A 19,195-nucleotide genomic window follows, 5' to 3' on the forward strand; every position below is an offset into this window, starting at 1 on the left:
TAAAATGAATAAAGCAATCATACAAGTTGGCTTGTGCGGGTAAATGGTGGGCAGCAGCGCGTCGGATGCCGCTCGCATGATAATAGACGCGCAGCAACGTCAAGCAGAGCGGGCAAACCTTCCATCTCCCGGGGGATTTAATCCCCCACGCGCACCACGTCATTTACATCTGTTAGATATTCTTCAGTGGGGGGGGGGGGGGGGGGGGGGGGGGGGCGGGGGGGATTTTAGGGGGTATCGGGTCAAAGTCACGTTTAGCCGCGGGGGGTGGAAGTTACTGTGACAACAGCGCCCTCTGCCGGTAAAGCACGGCCATCGATCATTTCCCCATCAACGCACAAACTTCTCTTCTGTTAGACGATACAGGGCGTTGAGAATAAAAAAACAGAGTTTGTGCAATGACGCCTCGCAGAACCCCCCCCCCCCCCCCCCCCCTGGTTATGCGTATTCAGCTCGAAACAGAGTTGAGAGCTGAACTGAAACAAACAGCCTTTCTCTCTTGGAACCAAAGTGAACCGGGCCAAACAGCTTATTCCGGTACGTGACCCGGAGTGGCTGCTTTTAACTGGTGACTTGTGATGTGCCAGTGGAAACACAAGGAGGAGCAGTTCAGCCACGGTACACCCAGCTGCCACAGAATAGGGAGGGGGAGGGGGGGGGGGGGGGGGGCATACAAACAAAATTTGCAGCAAGTGAGAAGAAGACAGAAAGGGTATGAAAAGACAAGAGAAAAGGTGAAAGAGAGAGGGAGTGTCCAAGTAATGGATACACAGAGCTAGAGAGAGAGAGAAAGAGAGAGGGGGGGGAGGAGGACTTGTCCCCAGAGGACATGTGCAATAGCCATGCAACAGGGAGCAACGCCTGAGAAAAGCCGGCAGCTCCTCTCCGGATTAACAGCGGCGTCGCTTTTTATTGCAAACGGTGGCAGAGTACAGCAGGCGAACGCAGCCGCTCCCCCCCCACACACACACCCTCCTGCAGGGAAACCAGCTGCAGTCGGCCGATGAGGTCTGAGCTGATCCCCTGGAAGCGGCTCAGGCCAAAATGCTGAATATCCATTTTTAGAAAATGACATCGACTTGGAGATTGATCACCCACTAGTTAGAAAGACGAAAATTTAAGGTAAAATGTTCAAACGTTGATGTGTAAAAAGTACGTTTGTCTTTTTTCTGCTGCCTCCATCATAGGGTCAAAGGTCAGGCACAGCTGCGGGGCAGTGACCTTGGCGCCTGCGCAGACTCCTGGTTCTGCTCAAGAACAGTTCGGCGGGACAGATGTTTGTCCGTAGAGGGGATCCAACAACCAGCTGTTGGAACACACAATACACAACCCTTCCCATGATACTAACGCAAACTACCTATATAAAAGGCTCACTGTTTTCTTCATCCTTAAAACCGTTCTTTAGAGCAGATGCAGGGATACATGCCAACGTTGGGCAGATACATGGATACCAATGGCACCCCAGCAAACCCACGGGACGATGAAACCACAGATATCAATTTATTCCTCAGTCCCGTCTCGCTTCTTTTGTCTGTTCCCTTTCCAAAAACACACACACACACGTGCAGCAGCAAACTGCCAAATGCAGCTGCCTGCGGGGGAAATTTACTGCTCACACACACACGCACACATGCACGCGCGCACACACACACACACATGCACGTGCACGCACCCTGGGGGAAATGCAGTGGGACTTGGAAGCAGCTGAGAGGGGCTTTGGCGAGGCCTCTGGTTTTCTATCTGTCTCTCAGTTGTTGTTGTTTTTTTTTACACGTGTGGTTGCGCGTAGGATGTCTTATGGAAAGCCGTCCTCACGCTGCACTCCTCCCTCCGCCGCCCTGCCTCCATCCTCCTCTCCACCCACATTCTCTGGTTCCCCCTTTCCTTCCCCCCCCCCCCCGCCGTCCGCTCTTCGGAAGGCTCGCTCTCCTCTTTCAGCCGTCTCCACCCCCCTTCCTCTCCTCCTCCCACCCCCACCCGACCCTGTCCATCTCCTCCCTTCCTCCCTCCATCCATCCTTCTGTCAGCTGGCAGAAGATGAGTCACGTCTCTAGCTGGGAGGCTAAAACTCTCTCTCCCTCTAAATATATCTTCTCTCTACTTCTCCTTCCCGGTCTTTCTACGTGACTTTCTCCCTCCTTCTCTCAGCCGCTCTCACACTTCTCGCCGCTCTGTATCGCCATCTGTCTCTCTGCTTTGTTCCGTTGCTACTAGTATGAAGCTCTCTCCGCCTTCCTCTCCATCTCTCACATGCTTCTCCTGCAGATAGCCGGATTCAGTCATTTATGTTTCCATCCGTCCCTCTCCTTCGCCCTCGCTTTCTCTCTCTCCAACAGTGCGTCGGGCCACCTATGAAAAACCTGTTCTTAAGCTCCCTCGTCTCTTCGCCGTGATGTTTCAAACACGTAGGCTCTCCTTTTATTATGCCCATTTAAAGTATTTCACACGGTGCACGTCTGTATTTAGTGGCTGTGTATTCACGCTTCTCCTATCTGGAGCATATTGAGAGCTAATGATAAACTGACAATATCATGCAGCTCAAAATGAAATGTGCTCTTTGGCTAAAAGAAAACGGGGACATTTTTACTGCAAACTACACGTGAGGTTAATGAAACTTCACTGTAACACAGAACATTTTAAATCCAATGAAAAGGGACAGCGTTTATGATCTATCCTAAATGTCGTCTATTAACTTTGTTGTTGAACTAACATGTTACACAGGGTCGACCACAACATTTAAGGGAGTGTTTCTAACAGTTGAGCGTGTTTCAGCTACTGGCGCCAAACTGACAATAAGCAGGGAAATAACAAATCTCTGTTGAGTAGCTGTGTGTTTTATTCAAATCTTTATCAGTGGAACAATGACAAGTTTTTTTTATACATCATTCATTCATTAGTAAAAGTACGACTGTATCGTTTCTTCTTTAAAAAAGCCTCACAATCTACGAATGGAAAGGCTTGGATATCCGATTAAAGAATACAGTCTACACTGATAACTGGTTTGGAGACTGACAGAGCGGGTTGGAACCGTCGGAGAGACGGAGCAGAAGCCACTGAGGCTCAGCCGGACCCCCTGATTCAGGCCCCGGTGCCCCGGAGTGTCTTTGGTCAAACTACACTGGCCCCCTGATCCCTTCCCTGGAGAGATTAACACACACACACACACACACACACACACACACACACACACACACACACACACACACACACACACACACACACACATGGTCAAACACACAATATATGAAGACAAGCATATAGTCACAAACACTGGCTGAATGACACACACACACACACACACACACACACACAGTTTTGCTCTCTGCTTTTATCACCATTACACACATACTCTCGCACAGTGGGCTTCCAGTAAGTAAAGTAAAGTACATTTCTCTGGCCCGGGTATAAGGAATGAACATACGTAGTAAAGGAGGGACACTTACGACCAGCGCAGCGCTCCGGAGGGGACGTGGCTGCGCTGGTCCGGCTTGATTTACTGCTGCTCTCTGAATTTAATGTTTGGTCTATAAATCCCCAGGAACCGTGGTGCTGTGTCAGGTCACGCAGATATGACCAGATATGACCACGGCGAAACAGAGCGACTCGTTTATTGAGTAGTTGCTGGTTAGATCCTTTGGATTTAGCTTTGTCTTGAGAGACAAAGCTAAACAGTCGATCCTTCTCCCCATCAATCTCGCCCCTGGTCGATCTCACACTTTGCCTTGAGCTTCATTTTGCAATCCTGCGTACAAAACTTAACGTAATAGTGTGGCTACGCGTGTGTCCACTTGAAAATCATGCCTTGAGATTGAAAAAGAGCTGTTTACCACCTGCATGGTTCCACGCCCAAACACAGAGAAAAACACACACACACACACAGACAATATGCAACCTATTCATGCCAACAGATGACAAAGCGCATTGAGAAAATGCCAAAATGCTGACTACTGAGGGAGAGAGAGCACAGGGCTGAAAAAAATCTCCTCTGTCAGACTGCAGCGCTGGCAGAAAAGAAAAGCATTGTTAAGGACGGCCACACACACACACACACACACACACCTAGGCCGCCGGTGAGGTGCAAAAACTGGAGCAGGACGGCAGTGCATAACAAACACACACACACACACACAAACACAGCCTGTGTGGCCGAAGCACACAGAACAGAAGTAGGGATTTAAATGGAGAGGGGATAACAGAGGGAAACAGAAATCTCGAGGCGGGGACCGCTCTGTTTGTGCACATCTGCTCTCCTCCTCTAGTTAACCTCCATCATCTGTGTTGGTCTTTTCAGCCACTTCTTTTTCCCTTCTGCCGCTCGCTTGCCTCTTCCTCCTTTTCTTTCAACACCAACTAATGCTTCACGATCCATTCTCATCGTCACCCTGTTTTATTGTCACGCTCACCGACTGACCTCGACGTCTTCTAGTTAGTGACAATTTCAGAAGTCATTTGGGGACATGCGATTGGCCAACACGCCCCTCTTTTAGCTGCATTTGCATCAGTGTGTTTGTGCTGCCAAGTGCCTGTGAACCACGCGTCTCTTCGTGGAGCAGTTTGTACTTTGGCGGAGCGAGGTTGTACAAAGCTTGACGGTAATAGGATAGCTTGTTCGAGTTTGGACCCTCCAGCTCTCTGTTCCCTTTAAAAGGTCAGCTCTGTCAAAAACCGTTTGCAGTTTGTCAGCAGCGTACATTTGCCACGTCACAGATCGCCAGAGTTGAACCGAGTGCAAAAGCTCACCGCTGGCTTGTTTTGGCCCCGTCGAAGAAAACACACTGAAGACGTTTCCAGTGATGTGAATCCACCTCGGTTGGAAATTTTTAAAAATGGTCAGATGGTGTGGTGGCGTGAGAGAGATCTCGTTCGGAACTACTACTGCGATCATTATTTAAAAAGTCTTGACGCGGTTCTGATGGAGCCTGGTTCACTAAAACAGCAACATTTCAAACCAGAGGCAATTCACTTCAATAGAACCGACATCTGTGGATTCGCTCGACGAGGTAAAACAAGTCCGACAGCAGAATGGCTTTGAAGGCAGGTACACACAAACAAAGGCACACACACACACACACACACACACACACACACACACACACAGACACAGGCTATGTTTCACTGTACAGGTGAAGGCCCGGTGAAGCAAGGAAACACCATAACAGCATAAAAGATTCATCAGTTACATTGTAGCCTACAGTTGGCAGATGTGCGCACACACACACACACACACACACACACACACACACACACACACACACCAGGTCGTTGTTGCTGTCGGCTGTCTCTTTTTTATATGTTGGTGTGTGCGTGTCTGTGTGCGCGCTGAGCAATAGAATCTACAGAGTCATGGCAATATCCATTCAGGAAGGGTGTCTGCTTTCAGGGCGACGTGTTGACACACGCCCACGTAACCGTGGCAACCGGCAATTGCTGCGGGTGCAGATCAAGCACGTTGTCGCAATTATGCAGTCGGAGCCCTCCCCCGAACGATCAAACGAGGACAAATTTGGCCACGCAAACACACACACACGTGCACAAAAAAGGGGACACACACGACGGGTCACATGTCGAGTCTTAGGGCTTTCTTGAACACTTTGGGCTGATGACACGCGCGCAGCTCTGTTTCTTTCTCTCCGTCCCTTCCAATACATTCTCTAAAAATACTCCTCCCTTTTCTCTGACCCATTTCTTATTTTAGCCCTCTCACTTTTTCCTCTCTCTTCTCTCACCCACCCGCCCGCCCATCCATCCACCCGTCCATCCCTCGCTCTCCGTTATCGCGCAGCGTGAACGCCAGCTAAGGCCCAGCAGGTTTTCTCGGAGAGGTATGACACATCACAGCAGCGGGCACACACACACACACACACACACACACACACGCACACACAAACACGCACACAAACACGCACACAGGTCATGCAGAGTGAAGAGAAGAGAAAAAGCCTGTGGCATAGAGGTCCGCTTCTCTCTCTGTTTCTACAGCCTCCATCTTTTTCCAGTTTCTCTTTCGGTTACTCGTCTTTGCTGACATCATCTCGCTGTAGAAACATTGTGCGGGCATTTAGAAGTTTGCTGATAGCCTCCAACGCAACACAGCGAGGCTACCGCTTTTAACACCTTATTGGCAGGGCGTCACTTTCCATTTTGAACCCAACAAATATTCCTTGAAGCAACTGCTGACAACATTCGGATGAGACAAGTGACATTATAGCATTATAACCACAATGCTCGGTATTCATGTCAGGATCTCTATTTTGAAAATGCACGACACACTGTGCGCCCGAGCACCAAGGACGTGCTCATTGGCAGTCACAGAGGACATTAAAGTTAACTATTTGGTTTTAGCCCTCGATGATGCTTTAGGAAATGAATTCAAAGGAGACAGGGATGTCAAAAATTGTCACCAGACCATTTTAGGCATATTTAGAACCCTTGCACTTCAGAATCAAGAAGATTAGGTTATTTTGATACATTGGAGTTATCAAAATCGATTGTTACACCAGAGGTTTGTATGCTTTTAACAACAATAGCTTTCCCTAAGGTGCTTTAATGACAACCTGAAATAGACTTATGCTACTTCAAGGGTTTATAAATAGGCCTGTAAAGCTTGCAAGACCTCCATTAAATAACTTCAATAAAAAACACATATTATAGATTTTAGAACGCATCACTGACGCTAAATTAGTTGTGACATCATTTTTGTCCTTCACCTAAAAAAAAGGGTTTTTCATGCAGCATTCCCCTCCTCGTCCATCTGTAACGGTTTTGCACTGCCGCTGAACGCTGTGCTTACCGCCGCAAAGATGTGATTGTGATTTAACAAAAAACAAACAATCTGGAGCGCTTTTCTCATTGTGCCACAATGTGGATCCGTGGGAACAGGCCTTTCCCCAGCGCCATGAGAAGTCTGGATGTGAAAGATTAGAGCAGAAATAAAAACCCAAACGGTGATAACGGCATGATTAGTCCTCCAGCTCACCTTTTTTACATTGAGCAGGAACACGTGCTTACATGTAAGCATGAATATGTCTAAGAGGTCGTGAATCTGGTTATATGTTTTCTTCCGGTTATGGTTAATACATTTAGGTATGGAAATGTATTGTGACCTCATTGTTGGAATTATTCATGCCAATGATTTGTATTTGAGAGGGAGGGAGACACCTAAGTGACCCATGCATGAGTTTGAGTTGAGTAAAAAAAGCGAGTTTGTTATACAGGAGAAGATCGAAAGACGGAAACAGACGTTCAGACAAAGAAGATAATGAAGAGGAAAAAAAATCTTGTTACTAAAAAGTTAACTTTGAAAAATGTAATTTGTTTTACTCAGACTTCAGATCAACGCTAAGATACATCTATATCTTCTATTGTAAACATGCTAGGATGGGATCCTTTAATAGCCAGCACGCACACGAGGGAAGATTACAGCAAGCAGAAAAAAATGTACATATCTGACTATTGCTTTCAGGGAGACTTGAAAAAAAATCCATCCGCGAGGAGAAGCGTAGAGAGGATGAGAGCAGAGTTGCTGTCAGTTGTGCTCGGCTGCTTCTCTCCTTGTAAAAGTGCCTGTTTCTGCAGCTGCTCTCCCTCTCTGTTATCCTCACCTGATCATCGTTGCCTCTTTCCTCCCATCTCCCTCTCCCTCTCCTCCCTTACTCTTTCTCAACCTCCCTGCCACACTTCGCCGGCTTCAGCAAACGGCTCCCCTGTCATATTATCTCCCACACAGACACAGAGGGAGAGAGGGGGGAGAGACAGAGAGAGAGGGGGGGGGGGAGAGAGATAAGCCTACGAAGTGCCAGAGGCAGCACTGCAACCACAAAATATACTGTTTACACCCACACAAAAAAACATATGCACAAACATATGTTGTCTTTGTGAGACACACGCGCACACACACACACACATACATGGCCCTCAATAGATAAACATTGGGACGCCCATGTGCACAAACACACACTAAGAAGGCCTCTGTGGGGGGAGGGAAAGGCCCACCGCGGGGCATAAAAGTTCAAACTCGGTAGACCACGTTCTTCCTATATTTTCTGTTGCATTGAATCATTTTGAGAATTTCTGCCATAAATAGCTATTATTGATATCCAAACTCTCAGTGCTATCAGGGTAAAATGAATGCAATGCCAGATAAGACTTCAAAGGGATTAGTTTGGTGCTGATACATATTCTATATCTCGGCATCGTTGGCCAATGAGTACGTTATGTTTTCAGCCACACTGTTAATATCTAAAACCTTTGGTGACATGTAAAGCCCATTTTTTGGGCGGAGGTGGAAGAGGAGAGCTGATTAAGACGGGCTGCGCACGAGGGAATAAAAACACCGTATTCTGCGCTGTAACCTAAATGTTTCCACAACAACAAAATCGCAATAAAAACACTACATATTCATGCCAAGTAAGCAGAGCGAGAGAGGGCTTCTCCGGTTGGCTTTTCCCGTGTTTCCTGTGTGGTCCGCTCAAAGGGTTAAAGCCCAAAGTGAACTGAATTGTAAGAAGTTGGTTTCCAAGGGAAACTGTTCTCACCGTTCCAGCTGAGGCGGGACAAACCAACTGCCTGCCATGGCGGGGAGAGGGGTGGCTCGACGAAACGACGAACTGCGCGCCACAACCGCGTCACTTGTTAGGCACCAAAGCGCGTCTTTCCGCGTATGAGCTGGCGCTAAAAATGCCCACGGCGACATTGTTTCGTTGTTGAGCGCGGTTTAGCGGATACAGTTGTCGGTGTTTCTTGCGTCCACCCCTCCCGTGGAGCTGGAGTGCCGGGGCCCCTGCCAAGTCGGTTTGAAAAGAGCAGACAAAGGCTTTGAGCCCAGGACGCCCCTCTCTCTCTCTCTCACTCTGCCTACAAAGCCAACCGGGCTCTATCTTCTTTTTTTTCTGCTTTTCTGTCATGGAAATGTTTTTAAATGCGCGGCGTTGAGAGTGTCGGTTTTATTTTCACTTTCCCGTTCTGAAATGTACGACCGTCTGGATCCCCGCTCGGCCGAGAGAGGAAGGCTTTTCGTAGGTTTAATACAAGGAAGCGTCGTCTGAGAGAAGGGAGCGAGAGGGGGAAGGATTGACGCTTTTTCCTCCTCTCCTCCTCCTTCCTTTAGCCCCCCTCGCCTCCTCTTTTTGGCGGAGAGAGAAGTTGAGGCAGGAATAAACGCTTTTTTGTTTTTGCCTTTTTTTGTTTTAAATGCATTTGAATCCGACTGCGCAACGAGACAGTATCACGTGGGGTTGGAGAGAGTTGGGTCGATTTTGCACACTTCAATGTGAGAAAGATAAGAGAAACAAACAACTATTTCTTTTTTTTTTCTACTTCTGTGGATAACTGGTACTGTTGATACTTTTGCATAACTGCAACAGAAGGGGAGTCGGTTCGTTTTTTTCAGCCTTGGAGGTGCGGAGTATTAATTCTTATATGCCTGGGGTTTGAAAAACAATGGAGACGCACATTTCGTGCCTCTTCCCGGAAATTATGGCCATGATTTTCAGCTATCTGGATGTGAGGGACAAAGGCAGGGTGGCCCAAGTGTGTATCGCTTGGAGGGACGCGTCCTACCACAAGTCAGTGTGGAGGGGGGTGGAGGCCAAGCTGCACCTCCGCCGGGCCAATCCCTCCCTGTTCCCCAGCCTCCAGGCCAGGGGCATCCGGAGGGTCCAGATCCTGTCCTTGCGTCGCAGCTTGAGCTACGTGATCCAGGGAATGCCCAACATAGAGTCCCTCAATCTGTCCGGCTGCTACAACCTCACGGATAACGGGCTGGGTCACGCGTTTGTTCAGGAGATCCCATCGCTGAGGGTGCTGAACCTGAGTCTGTGCAAGCAGATCACGGACTCCAGCCTCGGCAGGATAGCTCAGTATCTGAAGAACCTGGAGGTGCTGGAGCTCGGCGGTTGCAGCAACATCACCAACACCGGGCTTCTGTTGATCGCCTGGGGCCTGCACAGGCTCAAGAGCCTCAATCTGAGGTCCTGCAGGCACGTGTCGGACGTGGGGATCGGACACCTGGCGGGCATGACCCGCAGCGCGGCCGAGGGCTGCTTGAACCTGGAGTACCTGACTCTCCAGGACTGTCAGAAACTGACGGACCTGTCACTCAAACACATTTCCAAGGGGCTGACCAAGCTCCGGGTTCTGAACCTGAGTTTCTGCGGCGGTATCTCGGATGCTGGGATGATCCACCTCTCCCACATGACCTCGCTTTGGAGTCTCAACCTGCGCTCCTGCGACAACATCAGCGACACGGGGACCATGCACCTCGCCATGGGCACCCTGAGGCTCTCTGGGCTCGACGTTTCCTTCTGCGACAAGATCGGGGACCAGACCCTGGCCTACATTGCCCAGGGGCTGTACCAGCTCAAGTCCCTGTCCCTGTGCTCGTGTCACATCTCTGACGACGGAATAAACCGGATGGTGAGGCAGATGCACGAGCTGAGGACCCTGAACATCGGACAGTGCGTGCGCATCACGGACAAAGGGCTGGAGCTCATAGCCGACCACCTGACCCAGCTGGCGGGCATCGACCTGTATGGATGTACCAAGATCACCAAGAGGGGACTGGAGAGGATCACGCAGCTCCCCTGCCTTAAAGTGTTGAACCTGGGACTCTGGCAGATGACAGAGAGTGAGAAAGTGAGGTGATTGGAAATGTTTTTGTGGGTTTTTATGGGGATGGGGACAGAGGGTGACACGAGGAGCAAGAGGAGGGGTATTAGATGGGCGGTTAAACTTCTTTTCTTATTTGAAAAAAGAGCGAGAACGTGCCGTTTCCCTTCTGTGTGGTTGTGTAAGGTGTGCTTCTCCCATGTGACCAATATTTTGTGTTCAAATGTTTTATTTTTCTCTCTGCTGGCCTTGCAGGATTTCAATTAGTATTTTATATGACTTAATATTCTGCCTGGTAGGTAGCAATTAAAACTTGCTTTTGCTGGGAGCTCGTGAAAATCCCTCCTAACAATTGCTTTGATCTCGCGTTGAGTTTTAATATCTCAGAAATTCTGACATCAAACTGGAATAACTAGTAATGCAAATCAGCTTGTTTCACACATTTAAAAAAGGAAAAAAAAAAGATAAAACAGTGAAATTTTAGTAATCTGCTAACTGGCAATTGCCTCCGGAAATCTCTTAAAGTGAAACTTTAGCATCCATCTACGACTTCTTTTTTTATTTCGAATCAAAAGTGAGGTTCAAAAACTTTTTAACAGTGAGTTCGGAACTAATCTTCGCTACAGCCATCACGCCTAAAACATGTGGCTACCTCGTACGTGGTTTTATTCAAACGGTGTATACTGTTAAAAAAAACAAAACAGAAGCAAGGCGAGAATGAAAGACTGGGAGAAAATGTGCCTAAAGGGACTGTGTCGCCCCCCCCCCCCCCCCCACTCCCCCATCCCCCCCCCCCTATCTCTCCCTCCACGAGCAGAGCTGGAAAAAGGAGACCAAGACACAATCTAACTACCTTTTGTTATTTTACCCCCCATAAACAGCATCAATTTCCCAGCCAGCCAGAGAGCGAGAGAGAGAGAGAGGACAGCAGGCTGTAAAATCCATTGAGATTTTAATGACGACGCTTTATGCAAAAAAAAAGCAAAAAACTAAATATAAATCTGCTTGTGTGCAAAAGCTTTTTTAAAATTGTTGTATTTTCCTCATCTTTAGGGATAAAGTCCAACTTTCACGCCCCTTCGGAGAGAAGTTGTGTTAAAGCGTCGGCCAAGATAAAAGGAGAAAGATTATCAGCTTTTCCTTTAGAATAAATACCTTTTGTCGTCCTATAATAATATAATAGACGTATAGGAACGTCAGCGCTATAACGCTAGATAAAACTGATCAGGCCCGTATGAAACACAATATACCTGCATTTGAGAATGTTATAGGAATATCCAGTATTTTGTTCTGAGGGGTGTTGGTGGAAATAAATGTCAGTGGATGTTGTTTAGAGCGCCGTACTTCAAATTGAAGTGATTTCTATATCTTATACCCTTTATTGATCGAAACAAATCAGGGTTTTTCTCATGGCTTTATTTTCCCACGTTAATGGAGACACAGGTCGCATTCATATTCATGTTGCTCCCACCGCTGTGAGAGCGAGAGAGAGAGAGGAGGCTACGAATATGTCTCTTTATTTTCCTCCTCTTTTTCTCCATCTCTTCCCTGAATTAAAAAATACCCCATTTTGAGACACGCTTAGAATAAGTAGCCATCGATTTTTTTTTCTTTTCCCTCTGTCTGTGTCAGGTTGCAAGCGGGCTGCGTCCCTTTACCTCCCCACCTCTCCCCCCCTTCTTTCACACACCCACACGTTGACACGCACACGCGGAGGCCTGTGTGTGCGCATTTTAATGTAATGCGAATGATGGCCTGCTAGAAAAATTAATATACGGATGTGCGTCCTGCTGAAACCGCTGTGTGTGTGTGTGTTTGAATAATGAAGATGTACTGTATATTATGTGTTTGTAAAGAAGAAGAAAAAATGCAGAATCCCAAAATTAAATTGTTTTATATTCTTACGGTTAAAACCATTAAAGATATTTATATAATGAATGAAAAGAGCAGTGTGGACTACTTTTGTGTAGCTGTAGAACTCTAATGTCGACATGCTTTTTCCCCCCCCATTAACACGGTAGTTTCTACATTGTTTATGCCTACAAGACACCCGGTGCTGCAATGGTCTGGTTCCTCAATCACGTTGCCCATATTCAGGCACATTTAAAAGAATAAGGGCTTTTATTGTAACGTATTGGTCCTAATAGCCACCCACACATTTCTGAGTATTGTCCCTGAACAGACCGGCCTTGCCTCTCAAAAAGGCTGGAGAGAAAAAAGGAAAAAATCTGTTGTGTTGTTGTATTATTTACGAGGAGATTCAAAATGGATGCTTGCCGTCTTGATTTGGCTGCAGTGCCTGTGTAATTAATTATAACCACGGCGTTTATTATAGGAAGCGGTTCTCCTCTGCTGACTTTTTAAAATCATTATGTGTCTGTTTTTTTTTTTAAAGCCTTAAATGCAGCAATAACAAAACCAAACAAAAGAGTTTCACTGGTAGAGAACCAGTTTTACATTTAAGTCCCAAAAAGGTCAGAGCACAAGTCCAGGTTGTAGTTGGTGGATTTCATGGTTTGAATGGGAGGTTTTGGGTATTAGTTTTGGTCATTTTTGCAGTGTTTTATTTCACATGCGGCAGAGCTGCCTGTGTGAAAACTGCATGTGTGGTAAACGAGATCCAAAGTTTGTTAGAGCGATTTCCTCCATTCTGCCTTCCATCAGACACACACACACACACACACACACACACACACACACACACACACACACAGGGTTGCCAGACCAGTCAGTAGCCATTGTCTGTCTTTAGAAGTTAGGAAGGCAGGTTCTGGTGGGGGATTTTTTTTTCTCCCTTTTCGTCTCTTTCTCCTCCTCTTGTTCAGTCACGCATACCAGATCCTAGACCAGGCAGGGGAGAACCCCCCCCCCCCACACACACACTTTTTAGCATTCCACACCATCATTCAAAGCATTTAAGCGATCTCCTTCCCCTAACTCTGTCCATGGGGATTTGGGGATAAAGGCCAGCCGAGGGATTGTTGACCACATGGACAGAGGGAGACAGAAAGAAAGAGGACACAGCGAGTGAGAGAGAGAGAGAATGTCAGTGTTTGCTGTTTCTTAACTTTGCTTTAGCCGGCCTTTGGTCTGGTGCAATAACACTGCAACGAGTGCTAAGTCCCTGAGTGTGGAATTTTGTGCAGCTTTGTCCCTGAAACAGACGAAAAATCAATCATTGTCCTTCCGTATGTCGGTTGGGTTTGTTGAATTCTTGATGCCGCGAACCAAGAGAAACTCTAAAGGAAAAGCTCTGTGACGCAAAACGGCAAAACTGTATACTGACAAACGAGTAGAGCGCCGGGAGAGGAACAACGTGACCGATTGTTTCCCTCATCCGTTGACGTTTGGGGTCTGCAGACCTTTCCCGACTGATACAGGAGACTTACGAGGTCACATCACGCGCTTCCACAGAAGGCTCTGCAGGCTGAAATGTAGGCCGACGGAGATACAATCAGCTGCATTCACATGATAATGTGATACTTTATTAATCCCCACAGGGGGAAATCTCTTTTTTGTCTGCCACCCTCCACAGGGAGGTGAGATGTCGGGCCCCCGGCTCCAGAACCCCACTGCTGGAGCTGCTGGGGACGTGGCGTCTTACCCGAGGACACGTCGGCAAGGTGGAGGGTTGTCTTGTATTTAGCGTTAGGTCACCTTGCCTCACTGTCCCCCCTTGCTGTGCATTTGCGAGTCCTTGGGGTGAGAGTGGGGGAGGGGGTGTGTGTACCGTAGAAGGAAACGGGTCTCCCTTTGACGGAAAATGCAAAACCGTCCCTTTTTGTCTGCGATCCAGTCTCAGTTTGCATCTAGAATATAGACATCGGGATGTCAAGCTTCCATCAGGACACGCACGGCCTGTCCAGGTTGCTCGGGGGAATCAAGTCTGAGTGTTAACTGTATGTCTTGGAGGTGATCAAATGTGTAAAATACCACATATTGACCGACACATTTACCAAATCCTTCTGGTATGACTCGTCCACGTTGCTCACAATTGGAATCCAACAACTCGAGGACGGGGACGAGAGCCGCGAGGATGAATACTGCCGGCGCAAAGGCAGTAACAGTGCCAGGTTTGGGGTTTTGTTTTTTCCTGTGTAACTCAAAAAGGTTTCACCGTGGCAGCCATGCAAAACTCCCGTGCCCTGCAAGGCAGCAGCATGGGACCAAAGGGCTCACCGAAGGGCTTTATCTTTAGAACATAAAGACTCACCGTTCAAACCCGCGTATCCCGACCGTCTGCGTGACTGACAGCTCCCAAACAAGTTAATTCAAGAGCTTACGGGAACCCAAATGACACAAAGGCCTTACAGAAGGACAGACATGTGGGCCCCCGCCATGTGAAACAAAACCATTTCATGCCATAAATGCCGCTTTCGCTTTTGAACTTTGGTGTGTGAGTGAGTGTGCATTGGTCCCGCAAGTCGTAAAAGTTGAACTGTGACTCGTCACGTCGAGGTCTGAACCACATTTCCTGTCAGGCCGGGAGGAACAGCAGTGTGTGTGTGTGTGTGTATGTGTGAGAAAGAGAGAGGGAGTGTTTGTTTTACTGCTATCATTAAATGAATTGTACACCATTAAAAGGGGAACTGGGGTTCTTCACAACAAAGCAGTAGAGGTATTAGCAGCGGAGTGTTACTGCCCTCCGCCCCCATTACCTCTCTGTCTTCGGCTGCAGCTCCTTGTCTGCTTCATCCGTCTGTCTGGCCAGTTTCGGGCCTCTGCCATTCTGTTTATTGGCTTTCACGCCTTTTCTCTTGTCTATTTTTTAATTCTGCAGGCGTTTCCCTCCCGTTTCTTCGTCTCCACCTGCCTACTTCCCACTCCTTTCCTTTTCCTCTGATTCAAACGCTCGACTCCTCACCTCCTCAACCCGCTGACATTATTTCTAATACCCTCCTCTAATGCCCGTGGTCCCTCCCACCTCTTTCCTCTGTCTCCTTTCTCTCGCCCCCGCCCCCCCCCCCCGCCCTCGACATTTCCATTTCTACCCTCCATCACCCCTCCTTCCTCCTCTCGGCTGCACCTGGTGTTGAGGTGTCGCCGAGGTAGTCCTACAGTAGACGTGTCTTTGAAGTCCCCGGGGGCCCCGGGGGCTGCGTGTGTGTGCGTTTGCGTGTGTGTGTGTGTGTGTGTCAGGAAGCTTTTAAAAAAAATAATCAGCAGCTCCAGTCAAGACCATTTGCGATGCTTTTGATTTTGGCGTCTCTAATGTTAAAACGACCTTCCCTGCAGAAGCGATTGAACATGTGTGTCTACTGTATTTCTTGATTATGCATATCGGGGGGATTTAGATCTCCTTTGCTGTTCCTTCTTTGCTTTCAAACCAGTCAAAGCTGGACAGGCGGGACGGTTCAAGTTCTTTTTTTACTAAAGTAAAGTAAAGTAATGGGGAAAAAAACTATCCTTTTTTTTTGTCTTTGTAAAATGAGAAAATTCCCTTCTGTCCTGTAGTCAGCATCCAACCTGGAGAAAGAAAGACAGAGAAGTAGAGGGGGGCCGGTAAGAGAAAGTAAGAGAAAAACAGAGAAAGTGATTAAAAAAAATAGAGAAAGAAAAAAGAATCAAGGGAGAAACAGACGAGGTTGGAGGCAGAGAGAGAGACAGAGAGAAAGAGAGAGAGGAATCTGTGAGTCACTGTTTAACTGTGGGCTGGTAAAAGTCGGCTAGCCATGTTAAAATACCGTCTGGGCACAAACCCACACACACACACACACACACACACACACATTAATAGCGAAAGTCCTGCTTCTACCTCTCTCAGACGTCGCTACCCAACAGACCAGCTAATTATTTTCAGTTGGGCACCAGGCACGCACACACCTTTGCTACACATTCCTCGGAAAGTAATGAGCTGCTTTTCTACAAAAGTAAGAATATAGGCGAAGGTCAGACGTAATTATCACTTTTTCAGAAAGTCAAACTCTGCAGCAGAGGAGGAACGATTACATCATCCAACCTCCCAAAGTGATTCATTTTGTTTTACAATAAAATCTAAAAATGCACATTTTTACATTTGAGAAGCTGCAACGGTGAATAATCACTAGTCAAAATAGGATTGTTTCAACACTACTTTGGTGCATTTTCAAGCCTTTTGACTGGCGAACCTTTCATTCAATAGCTCCTCTGGGTGCTCAACTGCTTATTATTCTTATTAGGTCATTTGCGGCTCTAGGCCTTTTTCTCATTAGGCAACGCATGCAGATATTAATCCATCCTCTACGTCGCACGCCAACATCTCAGCTAAACGAGTCCCGGAGACTCTTTTCTCTATTAGCATGATAGAGATCCTTGGACTTTTTCTTCAATATTTACGCCACGCAGTATGCGGCACGTTGGCCAGATCATCATTGTCGTGGTGATTTTTTACACCTAGCATTGAGAGTACAGCAGGCTAAATATTTCATTTGAAACGACAACACCCTGCTTCATTGACAATCAAACCACGGAAGCTGTCGCTGAATCTTTTATAAAAAAATAAAAAACCCTCAGCAATTACAATGGGAAATGGATAATTATGCAGCATGCAATGTTGACTTCTGCTCAATACTCTCGCTCCATTCGACGGTACCCAGCGGAGAAGGACAGGGGAGGATGGACAGGGAGGAAGAGAGGGGGAGAGAGAGAGAGACAGAGGGAGGGAGAGGGGAGGGGATGACATGTGGGTTCTTTTGGGATTTCTTTGTCTCGATATGGAACCACGTGAAGCTTTGACAGGAATGTGACAGATAACTGCAAAGTAAAAAAAAAAAAACCCCGTCAGGCTCGCACCCATCCTATTTTGTCAGGTGAGACAGTGTTTTGGTAGCGTGGGAGGTGCGACGGGTTCGGCGTGTGCCCGCCTCCTGTGTGCATAATGCATGCACGTGGACAATCAGCGGTGTCTGCGCGCGCACGCCGTCTCTCTGTACCTCCCCGTCAGCTCGGCTTGTCGTTCAAGCATCAATAAAGGAGGAACTTTTTCTCTTCTCTTCCACGCTGTTTAAAATTCGCCAGGCGTCGGACGGGAAGGCAGAGAGACAGAAAAACTGCAGCAACGTGTTTGACAGGGAAACGTTGTGTGTGTCGAAACAACAGAGGTTTCACAACGCTAACAAGGTGGGCCTTTTTTTGGGGTAGATGCTTGGAGGGCAACTGTGTGCAGGGAAGAAAAACAAAGCAGGTAGAAGGAACATGAAGCTGGATTTCCATCTGAACCCTAAAGCTTCACCAGAGAAACCGAAGGCATTGAGAGATGTGAATCATTTGAGGGTGATGCAGCGTTGCTCTCCTTGGACAGGTTGTGGGCCAGTGGCAAAGCACACCCATTAAAAGTACAGCTGGAATCCTTTCGGTGATTCCTTTTCATCTTGTTTGATTTGTTCTCGGCCAGAGCTACACGAGAAGACGTACACCTCGCGCGTGTCTGTAGGCTACGCTAAATGAAATAACCGATGCCGTGTGTTCTTCTCGAGAAACAAAAAGAAAAAGGTCTTTTATAGAAGTTTGTATGTAGGTTTTGCAGGGTTAAGACGTGTCTCAAACTGCTGTCATGGCGACAGCCCACCATGATCACAACACAATTCCAACAGAAGAAAAGTTTGTATAAAATGAAATGCCCATTTGATTGGGTTGCATTTAGTATTAATAAATCCTTGGAGCCCTACAATATCACACATTTCTCTTTTAATAGCCGTAACAATAGTGACATTTTTAAAATTGATGAGCAAACTGATAAAATGATGGATAAAAGGAAGGTCCGAGTTAGATTTACCAGAGAAATGTGTCACTTTCCATTCAAGCCAGTTAACCCAGGAGGTGGACATTCAAACCATAAGACAATCCCCATCAAATGGCTATATTATATTCATCTATATTATATTCAATCTATAAAGCCTTTCTTGAGACAGAGTAGTGCTCTTATCTGCCAGTAAAAAAATTACAGTTTCAATTTGCATGTTGAGTGAATTGAACCGAAAGTGCCTCCGACCCAGAGCCTCCACCAGGCTGGTGCTGCGCCTGCTGCTAACCAGGCTGTCATTTACGGATAGCAAGATTTACACTCCACAAATAATTGTGATTGGCCTATAGATGGGCCTATACGATGGCCCGACTCGAGTTACGCTATTCTCGCAGCTTATATCGAGGTTAACGTCTTTGAGTCTCGATTGTGAAAAATAATCACCACTGAATACCTTTATATTGGAATTCAAATAATCCCTCGCGTTGAAGTATTTTTTACCCGGGTTTACCTTAACCGTGACTGATAGCGGTCTTAAGAGAGTTAAAAGAGAAGTGAGCAAGGTTATTGTGTGAGGACGATTCTGGAAAGGCGAATACAGGGAGAGAGAGAGAGAGAGAGAGAGAGAGAGAGAGGCATTGTGAACAGAGACACAGGAGGTGGAGTGAGAAAAGATAAAGAGAGAAAGTCAGGGTGGAATACAAAGAAGGCCTGTGTGTGTGTGTGTGTGTGTGTGTGTGTGTGTGTGTGTGTGTGTGTGTGTGTGTGTGTGTGTGCGTACACCGGGTGTGTATCTGTCGTCCCCAAGGTCCTTCTAGCTGTCTTCTCCTATTGATTAGTTCTTATTGATCTGGACTGGCACACACACAC

The 19,195-nt window shown here is 47.2% G+C and overlaps 2 protein-coding genes across 4 annotated transcripts in view; one reads left to right on the forward strand and one right to left on the reverse strand.

The window, feature by feature from the left end:
* wnt5b (wingless-type MMTV integration site family, member 5b) overlaps nt 1-19,195 on the reverse strand; it is a 54,930-nt gene that overhangs the window by 12,539 nt on the left and 23,196 nt on the right. The gene's annotated exons all lie outside the window — the stretch shown is intronic.
* On the forward strand, nt 8,524-12,549 carry fbxl14b (F-box and leucine-rich repeat protein 14b). Its single transcript, XM_040172569.2, has one exon. It carries the CDS (start codon nt 9,439-9,441, stop codon nt 10,639-10,641), a length of 1,203 nt encoding a protein of 400 aa, XP_040028503.1. The 5' UTR covers nt 8,524-9,438; the 3' UTR covers nt 10,642-12,549.

The sequence above is a fragment of the Gasterosteus aculeatus genome, chromosome 4 (assembly GCF_964276395.1).
Source record: "Gasterosteus aculeatus chromosome 4, fGasAcu3.hap1.1, whole genome shotgun sequence".
Lineage (NCBI taxonomy): Eukaryota > Metazoa > Chordata > Actinopteri > Perciformes > Gasterosteidae > Gasterosteus > Gasterosteus aculeatus.

Excerpts from the sequence above, each read along its gene's own strand:
- fbxl14b (XM_040172569.2), top strand. The coding sequence starts at position 9,439 with ATGGAGACGCACATTTCGTGCCTCTTCCCGGAAATTATGGCCATGATT.